Below are 20,390 nucleotides of genomic sequence, written 5' to 3'. Positions count from 1 at the left end.
CATCTAGTGCCGACCACAGTTACGAATCTATCTTAACTGGGGTTTATTAGACACGTTCTTGGGTGGAAGCAGCTGTGACGATTTCACGGATCAAAATCATCGGATATCGACCTCCGGTCTGAGCAGGGGGTCGTCTACTCGTCCAAACTGAGACTGTCGGAGCACGGCCGCTCCCCGGGCATGATCACCTAGCTCGGTGGGAGATTATACCTTAACTCCGTGTTAATTTTTACTATTATAAAAAAAAATATTGCTTATAAGAAATAAGCTTATGCTTATTTCAAATAAGAAAGCGATAAAAAAATCAGTTTTGTTGTCTATGAGTTTGTTGATGAAATAAAATAGAGCCCTGTGATGACGGATAGTCAGACGCACAGACGCACAAACAGCAAAGTCTTAGTAATAGGGTTCCATTTTTACCCTTTGAGTACGGAACCCTAAAAGTAGATCAACATAGTAAATATCCTTGAAATGGCATTTTAGCGACAAAACCGTTCAATAACGCACTTATTTCGTTCATGTAACAAAATTACGCTCATATTTCTTTAAAATAAAGTTATTGAAACGAAAAATAAAATTTGTGTTCGTAATAACTTACAGTGCGCGGTGCAGCAAGACGTCCAATTTTATTAATATATGACCACATTTGAATCACATATGAATACTTGAATTTTCGTAATAAATATTCTCGTGAAATATAGTCAGCATTTAGAGAACGTGGTAGAAAGTTTTGTTGCCACTTATTATGATCTGAATTTAGAAGAGACTCGTGGTTAGCCTACAGTTGCCACCTATTCTGAGGAGGTGGCTGAAAAACGCTCAATGAGTTCTAAGCCTAAACATTCTAATATAAAAATCTAAATCGTAATCGAAAATCTAATTCGTTATTTCATTAAAATATTATAAAGTCATCATTTTGTTTATATTCAAAATATGTCTGTGAAAAGTCTTTTAGTATTTATATTAACCCTTGTTTTCACGGTTCAGTCGCGCTATTAAACAAATTAAGCAGCCTTTTGAAACCTAACAAAACTGTAACAATTATATTATTTTAAACGGAAAAAAGGAATTCCACTTTATATTTTTATTATGTGTCGTTTAAAAGAAAATGTTGGTGTTACTCTGTCGAGTTTTATTTTTACTCTTTGTTTGCTACACTTGTATGGTGATAAATATATACTTTTTTATAATATAGAGGTAGCAGACGAGCATGCAGTCCACTTGACAATAAATAGCTACTGCCGTACTGTGATCCATCCTAGGTAGGATTGGATTCCTACGTGAGGTCGACCATAGATGCGCCGCTATCCTTGACTAAGCTGTAATACCTCGAAAAAGTATCTCTCCCTAACTACACCCTTCAAACCAGAACACAGCAGCGTTTAACACATCTGTTATTATGTAGAAATAGGTGCGGAGGTGGTGCCGCCGGACTCGAACCACAAAGGGTTCTACCACCTTTAACTTCCTTTAATATATATACGCTTAAAAATATAGCCCTTGTCATTCCCACAATTTAGACTAATTCAGGACGCCTTATACGTAAAAAATCTACAAACTGTACTATGTCCAAGAATGAGACATATTTGTATGTACATTTACACATATGAACACAAATACTTATGTTTGAAAAAAATAGCGTCCGCAGGCGAGAAAAAATATATCCAAAAGTACATCATATGAGAGTAAAAAACTATATTCAGTTTCTATGTGATGTTATTGTATTGTTACACAATAATAAATCAGGTTCTTCTGTGTCAAGGCGTGACTGATCTGTCCAGAAAGTAGGCTAGCAAAAACAAGGTCGACAGACTTAGGATGGGCATTGGGCATATGATGGACAAAGGTTTTACGACCATACATCTTATGAGACAGATCTTAAGAAATAGTATATTTATAACATTTTCTTGCTTAGTAGTTTTAATGTTGATTTCCTGTAATAGTATTCAGACTTTTTGACCCCTTATCTTGTTTTTGAAGCTCACTTTTAATGATTATTTATACCAGTTTGGGTATAGGGGGTTCCAGGTTCAATCCCAGGTTGGGTAGACAAAATAATAAATCAAGATTTCTGTTCTGGTGTACAAAAAAAAACATATTGTATTTCTGAAACGTAAATGTAAATACATTATTTAGTCCGCTTGGTCGGGATCAAACCTAAAACCCTTTGCGAGACAACTACACCAGTATCGCTCGTATTTACAAGATAGTGAGTTACATTATAAATCAGAATTATTTCTGTTAAATCAATTCCTTGTATCATTCAAAATAGGAGCCAAGACGCAACTCAATTTGCGGGCAATTTTTCTCAATTTGTCATAGACGGCGATGATAAGCTCACGAATAATGGCTCGATTAAATAAAATGCGATCGATTTATCATTCGAACGGGCCATTACACCGCAGAATCTTTCATTTCAACCCATGATGTCAATATTCAATTTTTAAATCAATTTATCAACGCTTTGAGGCAGTTTTACCGAAGTGTACTGTGGTATTCTAAAATCTTATAACAATAGGGAATTGTAGACAAAGTTTAACGCCTCTATGGTGCAAATTCATATTTCATTTATTCAAAATTGATTTATATAGAACTCTTCTTGAACGTCAGCGGACTACCACCGCTTCGAAAGGTTTCGCTATCGAGAAGAAGCGGTGTAAGAAACTTTGCACGTGCTCAACTGTACCGTGATATTACCCATTTACCTAGTATAGTTCTTCTATCTCAGGATTTTTTTCTCTTTCTTTCTCATTTTCTTTCTTTTTTCATGCTCTCCTTTCACCCTTTTTTATTTTTTTTAAATTTCCTATTATTATTATTATTTTTTAGTAAAGTTGTACCGCCTTCAATTTTTCTGTTTCATTTACAAATTAGTTTCATCACAGATCAGAACCAATTATTTTACTTTTGCCGATTTTTCTAAGATTATTAAAATTATGCTTAATAAAACAACATTTCTCAGTAACAAATCGTTTATTTAAACTTTAAAATCATACAAACCGTATTTATTTGCCGTAGTACTTTTCACTTACAGCTAAAGTACATTGTTCGTTTATAGTACAAGATCCCGCTACATTATTTTACACTGATCTGTATTATAAAATTTGCCTTTAATGACATTTAGTGCGAAATAAGTAATTCGTTATTCTTTATTGTATGACGCTTCAAGTAGTGTGTTATATTTTTAAAGTATGATTTATTGAATATGTTATAAATATTTTTATATGACATAATATAGGTAATAGTTCAATTTAGTATATAACATGTTCTTATACAAAACCAAATAAATATCAATAAATAAATAATAATATTTTTTAAACCAATAAGCTGAATATTGATGCAAGTCTGAGTTCAGAAATGTTAATAAATAAAATTAATCCATATATAGTAAACTTCCTTATGAAACTTCGTTTTGTATTTGCAAAGTCATCAAACACTATATTTTCGATTTATATAAAGACTATGAATCAGTAAGAGTAATGCAGCGAGTTCCTAGATTATAAACAAAGTAAAATATTTGTATAAATAATTACATTAATTATTAAATAAAAAGCAAAAGCTGTGATGTTAATAGCATTTCATGGAGTCCTTACATTATTAAATACTTTGAATATGTTTCGAAAATAATATTTGAAAATGACTTTTTTAAGTAAAAATATTATTTGTATATTTTGTACTATTAAAAATGTAAAAGACTAATTATTTTAAATACATTTTGTGATACAACTGATTTTATGATTGAGTTTTTTATTTTCACTTTAAATGAGATTAATTTAATGATATTCGTAATTTTAAGTTGTAAAATTAAATATAAACTGTTAAACATTTGACTAGATTATCGTAACCATTGGTATATAGACTAGTTTCGTTTCACATTTTCTACAATGATTACAAATAACATTACAATATCATTGATAACATAACACTACTTGTAAGAAGAAATAAATAGTAATATAGTTGGATAAGACTGGATTTCGTACAAAAAGTAGGCGTTATAAGTTATATTTCTTTGGCATGATTAAAAACAACTATAAGGACATTGAACCTGTCGTTTATGTGTGTCGGTGTGGCGATTATATTAAACTATCGCTCCTACAAACACGCGAAGAAGTGTAGCTTTCGATATAAAAAGATTATTTTATGAAAAAGGTATTAATAAAGATTATAATGTATTTGGACAGAGTAATAGGTACTTGTATTTTATGTGTACATTTAAGTATTCTTATTTATTTACACTTATATGTGGATAATAGAAGTATACTTATTTATAATGACTAATTTGTTTGTAATTCTAATTGTCATCTACATATTTAATTAAATGATACTAAGATTAATGAAGGATGATTGCAATGATGTTATTTTAAATGCATTAATTAAATAAAAGAAAATTCGTTTTGGATAACTTAATGTTTCAATTTCGATCGGATTCGAGGGCCCAAAAATTTTTAGAAGTGATTTTTATATTATTACTAAATATAATTTTGTAATATTATACAGGTAACTTTTTACAATCAATTATTTGTTATTGTTGTAATTAATATTATTGTATTATAAAAACCAAACTGTTAAATAAGTCGGGCGTAAAAAATAATATGCCAAAACAAAGGATTCGCCAATTTGATATTACAAAATTTGATATTTTTACTTTCGATAAAAAAGCTGCAGACGAAAAGAGAATAAAAGCGAAGAAGGAAATAAGAAAAGGTATTAGAATAATTATAGGAAGATGAATACACTATTAGGGCTTAAATCTGTAACTGTTTTACAGTTATTTACAAAAACCTATTATATTATTCTTCTTTGCAGTACTTCTTGGACCTGTAAATAAAAAATATACTTTTATTACTCATTAAACAATGATTCTTCACACGGTGAACACGATCCGTGTAACTTGTTCCATACATTGCTTATCCTATAAAATGTAAATAATTGAAATTTTATTACATTTTATAGAAAATAATATATATTTTTTCCGCAATGACAGTAGTGGTAGAACCCTTTGTGGTTCATCTCCGGCGGCACCACCGGCCACACCTTTCTACCTAATAACAGCAGTGTTAGGCGCTGCTGTGTTCCGGTTTGAAGGGTGTGGTAAGGGAGACAGACTTTTCTGAGGCGTTCCAGCTTAGTCCTCAAGGGTAGCGGCGCATCTGTGGCCGACCTCAGGTAGGAATATCTAATCCTATCTGAGGTTGATTACAGATATTATTACTATTACTAATATTATTTACAAAAGAAATGTATTTTTACGTGTTGAGCTATCCTATATTCTATGGAAATTCAGAGTAGGCTCGGAAGGCTAATGTGGAAAGTCACGACATTTTACCGTGAAAATTTTCTTATTTTCTGTAAATATACTATTGAAGAATATGTAAAGATATAGTTTATAACAACTTAAGAATAACCGCCCAATAAAAATATGAGCTTTCTATGATCTAATATGGTCGTGGTATCTGAACTCTTCATTGAATATTTGTTTGATCAGAGGTTGAACTCAAAACTTTTCATTGTCATAAGTTGCCATATGGGTCGCTTAACTAGTCTTTGAAATTATTTATCGATTAATTCTAAATTTAATAATATAAAATATGCTGCAAAAAGAAAACAATTGTAAAACTTACTTTAAAACACTTGGACTCTATGATTTTCTCTGTCGCACACGATGATGTTACCACCGGACATGACTGCGATGCCCTCGAGGCCCTTGAACTCCCCGTCTCCGGAGCCCCAGGAGCCGAACGCCCTGAGGAAGGTGCCATCAGGATGGAAGATCTGGATGCGATTGTTGCCGGAGTCAGCGACCACGATGTAGCCTTGGTCGTCAACTGCTACACCCCTGGTGACAGAAATAAAAGTTTGTAGATATTTTGCGATACAAAAATATTTCTTTGCAGAAGATGTTGGAAAAAATATTGGAGTCTTAGGATGGATGGATGGTATCAGTAAAGGATTTATATTATAGCAGTCTAACTACTAAAGTCCTAATTAATATAAATACGTTATCCATTAACTACCGCGGAATGCCTCCAATAGAGAGTTTAAATTACTAGCTGACTCGGCAAAATTTGTACCACCTCAAAATCTATATAAAATATACCCTATGTTACTCGTGGATAATGTAGCTTTCGAATGGTGCAAGAATTTTTAAAATCGGTCCAGTAGTTTTCGAGCCTATTCGTTACAACCGAACAAACTTTTCCTCTTTATAATATTAGTAAAGATACCAAACTTATTTTAAGTAATGATTATGTGGTGATTTATTATTTTATAGTTATTCTTGTTGTCGTGGTTTGTTTGTCGTGTTTATTATTTTATAGTGGCTCTTGTTCTTGTTTGAAAACACCGTAATTTTGAAACGCTATGTATACTAATGAATTTCGTTTTCTGGTCGAAATTAGACAATAAATTTAAATTTTCTAACGACTTTTATTGATAAGGATCATATATAAATCAGTAGCTACCAAAAATGCTGATTTATTTTTTGTTAAAAAATAGAAAAAAAAAACAGTGATTTACTTTGTCTAAATAATCTAATGAGATTTTAGATAAAATAAAAAATAATAAAATAAATGTAGAAACCCTACTTAAATTCGCAAAATATTCCGATTTTGATAAATACTTTCTTACACGTGTAACACGTTTCTTAACGTTAACTTAATGTCTTTAAAGATTCTTACACGCTGCAAAGGCAAGTATAACTTGATACGCACTTAAGCATTTCATAAGGGAATACCTATCAAATTCTGTTATCTTTGTTCCAGCTTCTAACAGAATTTTCAGAAATTCCTATGAAACACCTCACTTTCTTTCAGCATAATAAATTATTGCTTTGTAAACAGACTCGGGGGATTTTCACTGTCTTTAGGAATTACTCCGTCTTTTATCTTCCAGCAGACTTCGCAACAATGTTCAGTCGTAAGGCATTTGTTTCACAACTAGTGTACTAGCTTTTTAATCTACTAGTTTTATTTTTCCATACTAAACTTTACTTGGAAAGCCGAAATGGTTTGGTTAAATTTAATAGTAATATGAAACAAAATTTACTCAAACACATTCAAATTATATTATATCTGGTCCAATGCAGATAGTATAACTAATAGAATAGATATATAACTAATTAAAACAATATTAAACGCTGCTGTGTTAGAAGAGTATGATGAGGGTGATATTCTTATCCGAGGCGCCCCAATGTCCTCAGGAATAGTAACTCTATTCTTTCTTGGGGTTAACTACAGATGTTTGTGGATTGCAATGGCCACTTTTTTTAAGGTTGACTACATGCTTGTTTACTTCTTTTTTATTTAAGTAGTTAAAAAAATGAATAAGTACACCTTGTGGTAAATGGTAATTGCTGGTTATGGATATTTTTAATCAATTCTAGATAGAAGTAGAATTATACTTGATTATCTTAGGACCACGTTGGAATGCCTTGTGGGTATCTCCCAAACCACAACCTTACACTAGAACATAATATCATCTAATAACATTGTCATCAATATGACTGACGATCGATGTGCCTTAATATTGTAGATATTGTAACTCTAATAACTTAGTTACTTCTTACGGTTATAATAAATAGTGATTTGGTAATAGATATTTAATTTATTTTCCGGTCCACCATATAGTCCACCACCGGTGATACCAAAATTACCTTATCTTCAAGACGCACTATTAAAAATATTCGGTAAACATACCACGTATTCGGGTCACGTTCTCATACTATTTCTCTGAAGTAGTCCAAGGTGGTACCAGATTAAACTTTTAAAATTAAAGCAACTGTACCTCTTGTTATTGCTTTTCATTTTGTGAATTAGATACCCGTCTAGATGGATGGCATTGTTGAAAGATCTGTAGGTGCGTTTATACGTAAGCGGGCTTTGGCACGCCGATCTATGCTTATAAAAAAAACAAATATAAATGGTTCCCTCACGACTAGACTATCAGGACACGATTGCCATATTACAATTATAAAGAATTCTTTGTTCAGGTTCGACAAATGCCTAAGATTTATTTACAGAAGGAATTTTAAATTAGTACCATCTTGGTATTAAATCTATAGTATTTATGTTTATGATCTTTAATAACCACCTGATATCAGCAGCAAAAAAATCTGTGTTCAAAAAATTATCTTGGCAACGTCCATTGTACTCTACCCCGGATATCAGTTTTCATCGTGAGAGCCATATATATGTCAAGTATTATTAAAGCAAAATCTACCAAAGCAATCTACCGTCAGCCCCTCTATAGATGGTGCCTAATATTCCCGTATTAGACCGAGATTGTGATGTCCTGGCGAAATGAAAAAAGTTACCAAGTTCTCGCTTGGCTTAGTTCTTTATACAGTTTTTGTAAGTTATTCCAAAAATTAGGTTTGACGCGTATTTGGGTCTCTATGGGTGTGTAGGTTATGATAATATTTTCGAGAAAATTAACTTCAAACGTCTGTAGGTTTCTGTATTTTATTTGTTTATATTTTTTATGATACAGGTAATGTTTTAGTCAGAATAGTATTTAGTCATCTACAGACAAAGTTTGAGGATAAGTAATTAATTCCCAAACTTTGTCCATTCAAGAGTAGTCATAGGAGTTTATATTTCGGAGAGTGAAGTAATAAATGTAATGTTTTAAAACATTTCGTTTATAGTTAATATTTAGGTCGAATTATTAGTCAAACGGTTTAGACTATCAGAAAGTTGTGTTTAGCTACACATTTTTGTATATAAAAGTTTAAGTTCAATTGCTCCTCAAGATTCTATGTTTACAGCATATATTTCCGCAAAATTCTGACTATTAAGTACTTTCGATTAAAAAATAATGAATTTAAAGTCCTTTCTACTTTGCTTAATACGACCAATAATTTGAAAACTTAGATAGTTACTAATTAAGAAAATCATGGACACTTACCTCGGGAACTTAAACTGTCCATCTTCAGAGCCTTCCTCACCGAACGACGAGAGCACGCGTCCATTGACGTCAAAGACCTGAATCCTGTGGTTGTTGGAGTCGGAGACCAGCACGCGGTTGGTGCTGGACACCGCGATGTAGTGGGGATGCTCCAGCTGGCCCAGCTTGGAGCCGAACGAGCCGAACTTGCCCACGAACGTACCATCGGATTGGAATACCTGATAATTTGGGATATGGTGAAAAAAGGGAAAAAATTAAGGTTATTGCTGTTCTAGAATAATTTATGTGTAAGAGTTATGTTAACATGCAAGAAAATACCTGGAGTAGAAATGAACCATAAAAAGTAAACAACTATGCATATTTAAAATCACCTTTCTGTTGTTAATTACGCGAAGGTATGACAGAAATATAATGTAAGGTAGATATAATGTAAGAAATTTCAGTTTCTTCCCTAGAGGCAGCATAACTTTGATCGGCTTCAGGCAAAAAGTTGAATACCTATGTCACAAAAGGGACAGGAGAGTGACGTCTTATTTCCAATCGATTACACATTTATATAAAGAAGAAGTGACAACATACTATCGAATGTGCTGCATTATTGTGTGCTGTTTGTCTCTTGTTTAATAGACCTGATTTTGTCAATATCCAGGAGTATGATCAAGACCCTTGTAATTACCATTATTACTTCAACGAGTATACAGAGTTGATGTTGATGAAAAAGTCAAGGTGTTTGTACCCACCTGCACTCTATGGTTTTCCTTGTCACACACGTATATGAATCCGAGGGCGTCCGTGGTTATGCCCCACGGGTAGTTGAACTTGCCGTCGCCAGTGCCTTGGCTCCCGAACGCTCTGAGGAAACGTCCGGCCGGGTCGAACACCTGTGGACAAATGGATTATTATTTACAATAATTAATATAAAGGATAAAAATAAAAACAAAAACTCGATTGCTTGAAGTTATATCCTATGTTACTCTTACAATTTAGACGAATGTCACCTCTTATTTTAAAATTCTTAAGCCGTTTCGGCTGGAGGGCATGTCAAACGGACTTATGTACACAAATAATTACGCTTGGAAAACATTACTTTCCGCATTCGGGTAAAAAATGAGAAAATAACTAGAATTTGCAGTGTCCATTGTTCTCCCACAAGTTTAGGAGGACAAAAAATAATATCATACAAGAAAAAACGGTCATATAGGGCAGAAAGAACAATTGCATTATGGACGACATTTGTTGGATTTGCAAGACATTCATAGTATTTAATTATGAAAATACTTTTGAAATAAAAGAGAAAGGCGAAGAAGTGAGCGCGTGGCAAGTTTTAGTACTGCCAACTAACAGCTAACAACTTTGACGGGTCGAAGAGTACAGACAAAAAACCAGGTACACAAATATTAAATCTGAACTTCACTGAAGTCGCGTAATACAATTTTAAAGTTCGCAAATCTGTCTCAGGGTCTCGCGTGTCTTAGTTTCTAAAACTTCTGCCTTTTCAAAATTACAACGAACTGAATGTGATTTATATTTAGGCCGCGTTCACACTGACAGCACACGCTTTATTTATTATTTATCTTTTTTATTGAGCGACGCATTGCAGATGATTACTTCTAATGCATTTGCCAAGCTTCGCTGTGCATTGTCATGTAGCTCTTTGAAATATTGCAGAAATTGATTAAAATTTATCCACGTCATTATTTTAATATACAGTTGCTACTACTTAAAATTAAGTAAAAACGCCTCGTGATCCTATTGCCGATATAGAAAGGCCTCATCAAACTAATTTCCTATCACGCAGGCTTTGTCTCGTCATTCGGGGTTAAGTCTAGCGGATGTCTGTCTGGGTACCTTATGCATCTTTTAATTTCATAGATATGTTTCTTGTCACGCATGCTACATGCATGCGAGTCGCTAGAGGCGGCAGCAAGTTTACATACGCGTCAATACCGCTACTAAATGCAACATGAACGCAGCCTTACATAAAATAAAGACACTCATGTGTCGTTGAAATGAGCCTATTACAATCCCGCGGCACGCGTCGCGACACGCTGTGTTCACGTCATTAATTTTAATTGTATGAATTATTATAATTACCATTTGGGAATTCATAAGTTGGAAAATGTTTCCTAACTCTGCCTATAGCACCCCACAGCGGTGCTATATTGCATTGATTTATACGAGGCGTTAGAACTTAGTCACGGTTAGCAACATTGTCGATTGAAAAAAAAACCTTTGTTTTAGCTTGCGATGGAATTGTTAGCACGTCAGTTATTGATCTGGATTTTGGTATAATTAAATTTTGAAAATTAAATATTGATGCTTATAGTAAATAATTTTTTCGACGCTTTCAGCCGCACACTAAGATTTCCTGTGTCGTAGATAGAAATATGTATTCCATAGAAAACTATAAAAATACCCAGTTCTAGACAGAAATTTATGTCTGTACTGACTTTGGGTTTGAATTTAATGTGGCATCCTCTGCACATTACATCGGTACAGTGACAGCTATGCCAAACGTGTCGCCAATATTCAACTATGACTTAATAAATCATCCTAGTTTCTGCATAATTTTAAAACTTCTGGCTGTAAACCAAAACAAATGTACAACAAAGGCGTAATTTTGTGAAGTTTTGCAGTTTTCAAAACGTCAACAATAAAATTTAATTTGGCTCAAGTGAAGCACTTGGCCCATCTGTCGCTGTAATGAGCCTATCATACTCTCTTGTCACGCGTCACGACGTGTTGCTGTCATTAATTAAAATTGTATATTAATTATTTGCTTAATCGCCCTTTAAGTGTGGTAGAGAGCTTCGTGGTTTATTGTTATCTCTATTTCTGGGTTATAATAGAAGAGCTAGGCTCTGCTGTGTATTATTCTTTAGGATATTAGGGTTAATTCCAAGATTTCTAACTTATTTCAGGAGCAAAGCGTCTCTGGTCCATTTAGTGTTTATATTACTAAGTTGTAACCTATTTTATGTCATAATGCATACATAATGCACTGCTCCCATTAATGGCGAATGTTGAAAGTTGGCCGCTTTTTTGTCACGCATGTTAAAACTCACGCACGCGTCCCTTCCTCACGCATAACACTTGCGTCCTATGGTTTTATACGCACACGGAGACAAGTCTCTACGAGACGAGCTACTTAATTCGTTTATATGTGTGGGACGAGCGTGCGGACGTAAAATTGCGCGACAGGAATGGCACTTGAGTGTATGAATCGGAAGTTTTCAAATAATACATAATGCCTCCGACAAGGTTTAGACAGATCGAGACCAACGCTGTCCTAACTTCACGCCTCCAACTTCGACGGCGCACGATGTTGCTAACTTTGTACATCAGTTACCTACATAAGCTGTACGCCGCGCTGCAGTGTAGTATAATATTATCTAGATGTTGCATAATTGTATGAAGTCTCCCACTATATGGAGAAGTGGTGGTTATACAATAGAAAGTCTTTGTACTCATGTTTACTCATTAGGCGCTAACTAACTTACTTTTGCTGCAATTATGGCCTTAATTAATTTAATTAGACCTTTCTGAGACAACATAGTTAATTTTCGTTTGTCTGCATTGCTGTCTTTTGGAAAACAAATGAATAATTTGCCACTTTTGTTTGTTCACAACTACCTGTGCCTTTCTTTTATAACTTTTTATTAGGATAACATGTTCTATGAAAAAGGTAAGGAAATTACATGGCTCTAACTGATACTTTTCAAATGGAACAATTCAGTCCAAACACTATGACTATATAAAGACTAGGATTGTTTTTAATTAGCAAATGAGCATGTAGTTTACCAGGTAAGTGGCTACTATCGCCTATGAACTTCAGTGACGCCAGATAAGATAAAAATCCTACTTGAGGTCGGCCATAGATAAGTTGCTATCGTTCAGGACTAAGAGGGAACGATTTGAAAAAGGGAATCTGTCTTATTACTATACTAAAGCTATAGAAGTAGATGTCTTAATGTCGTTACAGACATAACAAAGATATTTTATTTTTAATGTCATCCCAGTACTGTCCCACTGCTGGGCACGGGTCTCCTCTTACAGAGAGGAAGATTTAGGCCATAGTTCATCGCGCTGGCCAAGTGGTAGAGTTCACACATATTTCAGAACTTTTAACATAATAACTCTCAGGCGAGTAGGTTTTCTCGTGAAATTTTCCTCCACCGTTACAATATCTTTGTTTTAACAACATATTATTTTATTATCTTTTCCTGATACCATAACTCTATAAGAATAATTCCAATGTTTGGCAAACAAAGCCAACAAATAGTAAAACGTGACTCCGGATAATATATATCTTTGGAGAATAAATTCAGAATATTTACTAACAAAGTAGATATATTGTGGTACGTGCTACGGAAGTCAAATGTACAATGAACTGTAATGGCTTCCATTTGTTTTAATTTTCCCAAGGTTCACCGCAAAATAGGATAAAAGGTGAATAGCTAGAAAATATTCTTTTTCATACAATACGTTCTTTGTAAAGATATTTTTTTTTATATAATATAGGAGTAGCAGACGAGCATGCAGTCCACCTGATGGTAAGTGGCTACTGCCGCCCATGGACATCTGTAATCAACCCCAGATAGGATTAGATATTCCTATGTAAGGTCGGTCACAGATGCGCCGCTACCCTGGAGGACTAAGCTGGAACGCCTCGGAATAGTCTATCACCCTTACCACGCCCTTCAAACCAGAACACAGCAGTGACTAACACCGCTGTTATTAGGTAGAAATAGGTGTGGCGGTGGTGCCGCCGGGGTCGAACCACAAAGGGTTCTTTCTACCACCTTCGTCTGTTTGTGATTCTTTGTAATGTTTGTGACTGTATTTTAAAGGATATCATTGCGTCTCAAAGAGACGCTCGTCAGTGTTTTAATTTTTCCGTGCTCAGGAGTGCGACAATACTACTGCTGGGCAAACATTTTCTCCCAATGTAAGAGGGGTTAAAGCCATACTCTAACCCGGTGGCCAAGTGCGGATTGGTTAATTCGATAGACATCACTGACACTTGACAACGTTTTTTTAAGAATTTTCATTTGCGTAGGTTTTCTCTTAATGTTTTCCTTCGTGGCATAAAAAGTAATTTTTAATACGCACCCAACTTCGTAAAAACTGTGATCTGATATTTGAACCTTAACCTATGGCTGATATAGGCCGAGATTCTAACCACTACGCTATGAGTTAGAAAACGGTTAAATAAATTTACGTGTCCATGATTTTATTACATTCAAACATGTTCAGATTTTGGCCACTAGTAAACCAAAACTATAACCTCATATTTTCAAAATAAAAAACCTTAAACGAGGTTCTAGCGAATATGAGTTGGGAAAATAAATGCACAAAATTTCAAAGCAGACATGCGGGGACGTCGGAAGTGGAATACACAATGAACTATAATGGCAGCCATTTGTTTCAATCTTCCATAGGTTCGCTACACAAATAGGGTAGAGGAAGCCACCCATACTGTACCGTGGGTAATGTCTTTATTAGTTATTTTATCTAGTTTTAACAGACTGCGAAGGCTAACGCTTTTCGCGCTTATCGCATTCGTCTGATTCTTTGCCTTTTTTGTATCCTGTAAACCTTTACAGATTACAAAAAATGCCGTGGGAGCGACTTGGGCTTATGTGGGATTTTTGTCTTAAAACCCTGGTGGCTGTCTTCGGCGCTGCATAGAGGACTCAGGGATCTCCAAAGGAACGGAACCAAAAGGCTACAGCCCAAACGGCTTGACGAATTATAAATGACGTTGAACTCATCTATATTGTGAGTGTGAAAGAAGCAATATTTATAAGCAACCGAGTTTTTTTTATAATAATTTTCTAGCTTAAGATGATAGGTAATGGGAAAAGTAAACAGTTATAGTAACATGCGATACAATGACTGTCATTTAGTTGCTGTGGTATATATGTCTTTAGGCTACTTTTTAATAAAAATACGGCATTTTAACTTATATACCTAGTAATAATCAATGTGACAAATATGCTGATTAATATTAAGATATTATCAAACTCAAATTTCATAATCAAGTATGGTAGATTTTATTGAGAGTAATGTGGAGCATACGCGACTTTACGATAAAAAAGCAGAACATTTTCTTTACTCACCTGTATGCGATGATTGTATCTGTCCGCGATGATGTACTGTCCAATGCGGTTCACGGCGACGCCGGCGAGGCAGTCGAACTCGCCCTCGCCGCTGCCGTACTGTCCGAACTCCTTCACGAATATGCCGTTTGAGTCGAACACCTGCGGCAAAATTGTAAATTTTACGCTGCGGCAAAATTTTAAATTGTACCCTGCGGCAAAATTGTAAATTTTATGCTGTGGCAAAATTGTAAATTTTATGCTGCGGCAAAATTGTAAATCTATCCAGTGGCACAATTGTAATTTACATCTGCGGCAAAACAACTAACGTGGCTTTCCTCTTTATGTAGGTGGCGCGAACAGGTTGACTTCTTTAAACCTGGCTCCACCGCCCTTACTTTCCTATAGCGGCGAAAAACTGCTGTATTTCAAGAGTAGTCGTAAGCATGATAATTTTACGTAAAGTTGTAACTGTTTTCAAAGGTATACATTTCTAAGTGATATCTGATAGGTCTTCCGCCTTATTTACGGTCTTATTTCCGTTTCATTTACAATAACCTTAAATAACTTATCCTAATGAAGTAAATAACCCATCAAATAAAAAAAATATTATTTAAAACAACACAAATTATAAGACATGTCCATACAATTTATTTCTGTATTTAGCACAAAATCCAGACGCTCTAATCAAATTGAGCACTAAGCAAAAACTAATCAAATTCTGTTTCACGAATATAATAAATATCTTAGTCGAGATTAAGAGGAAATCCGAATAACCCGTTCGTCTGATATTTTACTTAAAGGATAATTTCATTTGCCTTTATTATTAAGGGATTTTACACGAGTTTGGGCAAGTTAGTTTTCAAGGGCAATATCAAATTTACGGCTGTTTCTGTTTTGATTTAATTGTACATGAATTGTGATGATATAATTTATTTAGCAATACTTATTAAAGGTAAAATTTTGTTCTAAAGAATGTTATGTACCGTCAAGTAGTAAGATAATAATGGTTTAATAATAATTATGTTATATTTTATTACAACCTAATTTGTTAACTTTATTTAAAAGGTAGTGTGGGTAAGGGTTAGTTACAAAGCAGTTTAAAGAGAAATTCTACTAATTACTTTCACCATTTTGCAAGGTTTTTTGTAAAGGAGGGATATGGTGAAGGAAACTCAGTAATAAACAATACTGATCTTAAATTTCAGTTTCAATGTTTTAGTAAGATTTTTTTACATATTAAAAAATTCTTACTTAAATTAAAGTATTAAAGATTGAGTGACGGATAATACAAAGTTTAAGCCAGTCAGTTCAGATGTATGAAATTTTGCACAACAGTTCCTTATATAAAATAGATGAACACTTAGTGGGACTTTTTGAAAATTCCTCTCCTGAGGGGCTAAGTAATAAGCGCTCGTAAATAAATAAACGCCGACGATGCAGTTTGTTAACTAGAAAATTCGAAGTTGCATCTAAACTATCTTCTAAATAAAGTAACTCTCCATTTAACCTCACAATTTACGCGCAACTTATCCAACTAGCTACGTCTTAAACTTCTCAGAATAATTAAATCGTGCAACGAAACGCCGCATAGAGCTTCAGTCTTGAATAAAGCAAATAAAATTATCTCGTTGAGTATAATTAATGGTAATTAGGAAGCTAATTGCTGAAAACAGTGGGAATTGGCTGGATAAAGAGTACAGGGTGAATGGAAGTGGTGTAAATTTTCTGCAACTATTATTATGTCGCTGGATATAAGTGTATCCTCGCAATTGATAGAAGGTAGGTATTCTGGCTGTATATAGAGTACAGGGTGAATGGAAGTGGTGTAAATTTTTTGCAACTAAGAAGGTAGGTATTCTCGAAGGCTTTCAACTAATTAGTGACCCCATTGTCGGACACCATTTTCTACCCGTGCTTGCTTTCCTCAAAGTGAAAGCCATAGTCCACTGCGCTTGTCAAATGCTTTTTATAGACCTTCGAGAACAAGTCTTTGAGAACAACTTCTTAAAGAATTCTAAGGCGTATAGGTTTCCTCTTGTGTTTTCCTTTACACGGCACGAATAAAAGCAATCATTGCAAAAACCAAATTAATTGTCATTTACTTATTAAATATAAATCAGCTTAGTCATTGAGGATACAACATTACAAATTACAGAAAATGAATTCATTTGCTAATAATAAAAATATGATAAAGGCTTTTTGAACCTATTCATAAATTTGCAAATAACTATTTTATTTCACTCTCATTATTATTTTCGGAAAACAACGGTATTATTATATTCAGTTTTTCCGGTACATGGTAGATAATTAATGCGTGTGTCACAACAAAAGCCGGAGTCATTAAGAACATGTTGTTATCCTTCCTTGTGGTATATCTCAAATGATAATAACGACAGCTTTCTGGCAAGTATAATCCGAACATTATTTGGATATTACTATGGTAGTTTCGAATTAAATATTTCACGATAAACGTGCCAACGGAGCGAGGCCAGACGGTTTCCGCACTTTTATGAGAATGTAAACATTTTTACTGACATTAAGGCTGCCTGGCCACTGGCTACTATCGCTTTAAAGTTGTATTTATAATATTGAAGTAGCAAATAAGCATGCAGCTCATCTGATGGTAAGTGCTCTCTACTGGACATTTATAATCAACCCCAAATAAGATTAGGTTCTTACCTAAGGTCGGCTATAGATACGCTGCTACCCGTGAGGGCTAAGCTGGAACGGTACGAAAATTATGTCTCCTTTCCCACACCCTTCTAACCACAACACGGCGGTGTTTAACGCTGCTATTTTTAGACAGGAATAGGTGTGGTGACACCCGGAGTCGATCCACAAATTCTGCCACCTTGTTTGAACTGAATACTACCACCACCTACAGTTTGTGCCAGCGATAGTCGCAAATGGGCGGTCAGCCTAATTTGTCATTTCAGACGCTCAACGTGCCCGAAGATCTCAGCAAACGCTTACTGAGATTTAAGGAGAGTAAAACATACGAGTAATATGATGTAATGGTTATTTAGTGGCGCTTTGAGCTGGGGCCGTGTGAGTTTATGTGTTTTTTGGTAATGGGAAAATGTATACCAAGTGGATTAATGCAACATGACCGTGTATTATTGATCTTGAATATTACTTATAGGTTTTTAACTAAATTATTTTCGTAAATAATCGCATCGAACAAAATAAATGTACGGGCTACTAATAAATATTGATATACGGACGAACTCTTCAATAGGTAATTGTATTTACCATTGTTGGAAAATAAATCATTTTCATTCAATAAAATCGGTGCATGGGTAATGAAAAACTAATTTCATTTAAATTTTATTGTCATGTATGAAATAATGCCAATGAAATTAAGGTATGAATTCGTATTGACTGATAGTATTATATATGGTATTCCGAATAATATCTACATAGTATAAGTTTAACCGAACTTACTCGTCTGAAATACGCATAACTTAAGATATGAATACAAATTACATAATTTGAATTTTTAAATTTAAATGTCTGTCAATGGATTTTCTTTTTTTGGTAGTTATTGACAAGCTACGAAGCGACGTACGATTAGCGTTATAAAGAAAAAAAGTAAAATTTACAAAATGTAAGAAAATTATAAATTTGATAGAAGCTCGACGACCAGATAAATTACTCTTTCTTATTAACTTTAATTAAACGAAAATTTTACCTGTACTCTGTGGTTGGATGAATCAGCCACGACCATGGTATTGTCGGGCCCTACAGCGATGCCACGAGGCCATGTAAAGCAACCGGGTTCGCTCCCCCGACTCCCCACGCTGAATTGTAAACGGCGTTTCTGCAGATACTGGCTCCTAGGGGAGGAACCTGCTGCTGCGAAACCTAAGAGCAAACAAATTCAATTAGAACACAGAAACAAATTGTTCGACTGACACTCCCATTTCCACAAGCACCAAACCTATTTACACGCCACTCGTCTTTCTAACCTGCTACCGCTGCTGTAGCCGCCGTAGGGGAGATGGGGGAGCCTGCCGCGTTTTTTGAATCGTCATCAGAACTGGCAAGCTCGTTAGCTGAACGTAAAGGTAGCCCGAGAGACAGGCGACGCGACGTGCTCGACGCGGTACCAGTCGGGTCCCGCTCTTTCCCTCGAGAACCGTATTTGTTCTTCAGATACCTCGCCCAAGAGCTCAACGCAGCACCGTCTTTCTCAGCGGGTGGCGGGCGCTCGGGCGAGCTCTCTCTAGACTTTAGCGCGTGTGAAGACCGGCTACGAGACAACTCCGAACCGCCTGTGCCGGAGCCGTATCGAGCCGCGAGATACGCTGATGGTGACGCAGTTGTTGGTGATACCGGTTCATCCGGATCATCATCGTCACCGATACCAAAGCCGGTGTGACTGCTTTTGCTTCTCGCGAGACGATTCCGACGTTCTTTCAAAGCAAGATACCTCGATCTGGCAGTCGGATATTTTGAATCGTCATCTAAAGAAGATGTCACCTCTTCTTCTTTAGGTTTAGATCCATAGCGGTTACTGTACGATGAACCACTGGCACCGTAACGAGAAGTCGGTTCTTCTTCTGTGTTAGATTGCTGTCGGCTACGGTAACGAGACTGAACGGGGGTATCCTTATTGGATTTATTCTCGATAGCGTCATTGCGAGCGTTCGTGCTACGTGCAAGTAGTGGCCCTATGTCACTACGGGATATCGCCTGACTCTCGGGCTTTCTTTGCGGTGCAGGCTCCTCTTCACTCTCCTCTGACGAGTCGGTTTCTTCTTCAGAACTCGTGTCGGAGTCTTCGTGTGCCGGCTCGGCGGGCGCCGGGGCGGGTGTCGGACGTTGGGAGCCAATGAACCGACTCTGTACCCGTTGTGCGCCGCCGGCTGTACCATTCGTTGTCACCGGTGTTGATCTCTCGTTGCCTGCGGACAAAAAGCGAGAGCGTGGTTTTGGTGGGAGCCCGTCTTCGCCATACTTCGCTTTTAATTCTGCGATAGATAGAATCGCACCTGTGTGTTTTACCGCCGAGCCGGAGCTTTCTGTGGATGCGGTGGATTCGGTGCTAGCAGCGCGAGGTGGTGGACGGTGTGCTGTAGGCGCATCGGACGCCGATGGTCTCCGTGTCACTGCACTTGGCTTAGGCGCAGGAGCTGAATTCTTGCGCTGTGTTCGCTGTAGCGATCCAACAGACTCATCGGATTCACCATCGCTGGATGCCTGAGAAATATACTTAAATCGGTATTGACACCAAAATAGTAATCTGGTAAAATTTTATTGTAGTGTTGTGTTTATGTAAATGAGTTAGACGTGGAGTGTATATTATGGAATGCCGTTAGTTTTGCGTATTTCCTTGTTAGTATCGATGATTTCACTAAATCCTATATTGTATAACTCGTC

General features: G+C 35.7%; 1 protein-coding gene across 1 annotated transcript in view; it reads right to left on the bottom strand.

Annotated features, from left to right (window-relative positions):
* Positions 1-2,954: 2,954 nt before the first annotated feature.
* The window catches only part of tn (tripartite motif containing protein thin), a 31,063-nt gene continuing 13,627 nt past the window's right edge, over positions 2,955-20,390 (bottom strand). Inside the window, exons 4-11 of the mRNA XM_073092864.1 lie at positions 20,003-20,210; positions 18,977-19,915; positions 18,700-18,872; positions 15,027-15,167; positions 9,645-9,785; positions 8,905-9,122; positions 5,622-5,836; positions 2,955-4,818 (exon numbers count right to left, since the gene is read on the bottom strand). Coding sequence (XP_072948965.1) covers positions 5,623-5,836; positions 8,905-9,122; positions 9,645-9,785; positions 15,027-15,167; positions 18,700-18,872; positions 18,977-19,915; positions 20,003-20,210 — 2,034 coding nt within the window. The 3' untranslated portion in view covers positions 2,955-4,818; position 5,622. The remainder of the gene's footprint in view (positions 4,819-5,621; positions 5,837-8,904; positions 9,123-9,644; positions 9,786-15,026; positions 15,168-18,699; positions 18,873-18,976; positions 19,916-20,002; positions 20,211-20,390) is intronic.

Source organism: Epargyreus clarus, unplaced genomic scaffold, assembly GCF_041222505.1.
Source record: "Epargyreus clarus isolate Ecla_fem2 unplaced genomic scaffold, WU_Ecla_fem_2.2 ptg000004l, whole genome shotgun sequence".
In the NCBI taxonomy this organism is placed as follows: Eukaryota; Metazoa; Arthropoda; class Insecta; order Lepidoptera; family Hesperiidae; genus Epargyreus; species Epargyreus clarus.
Note: the sequence above shows the minus strand (reverse complement) of the source record. Positions and strands in the feature narration are given on the sequence as shown.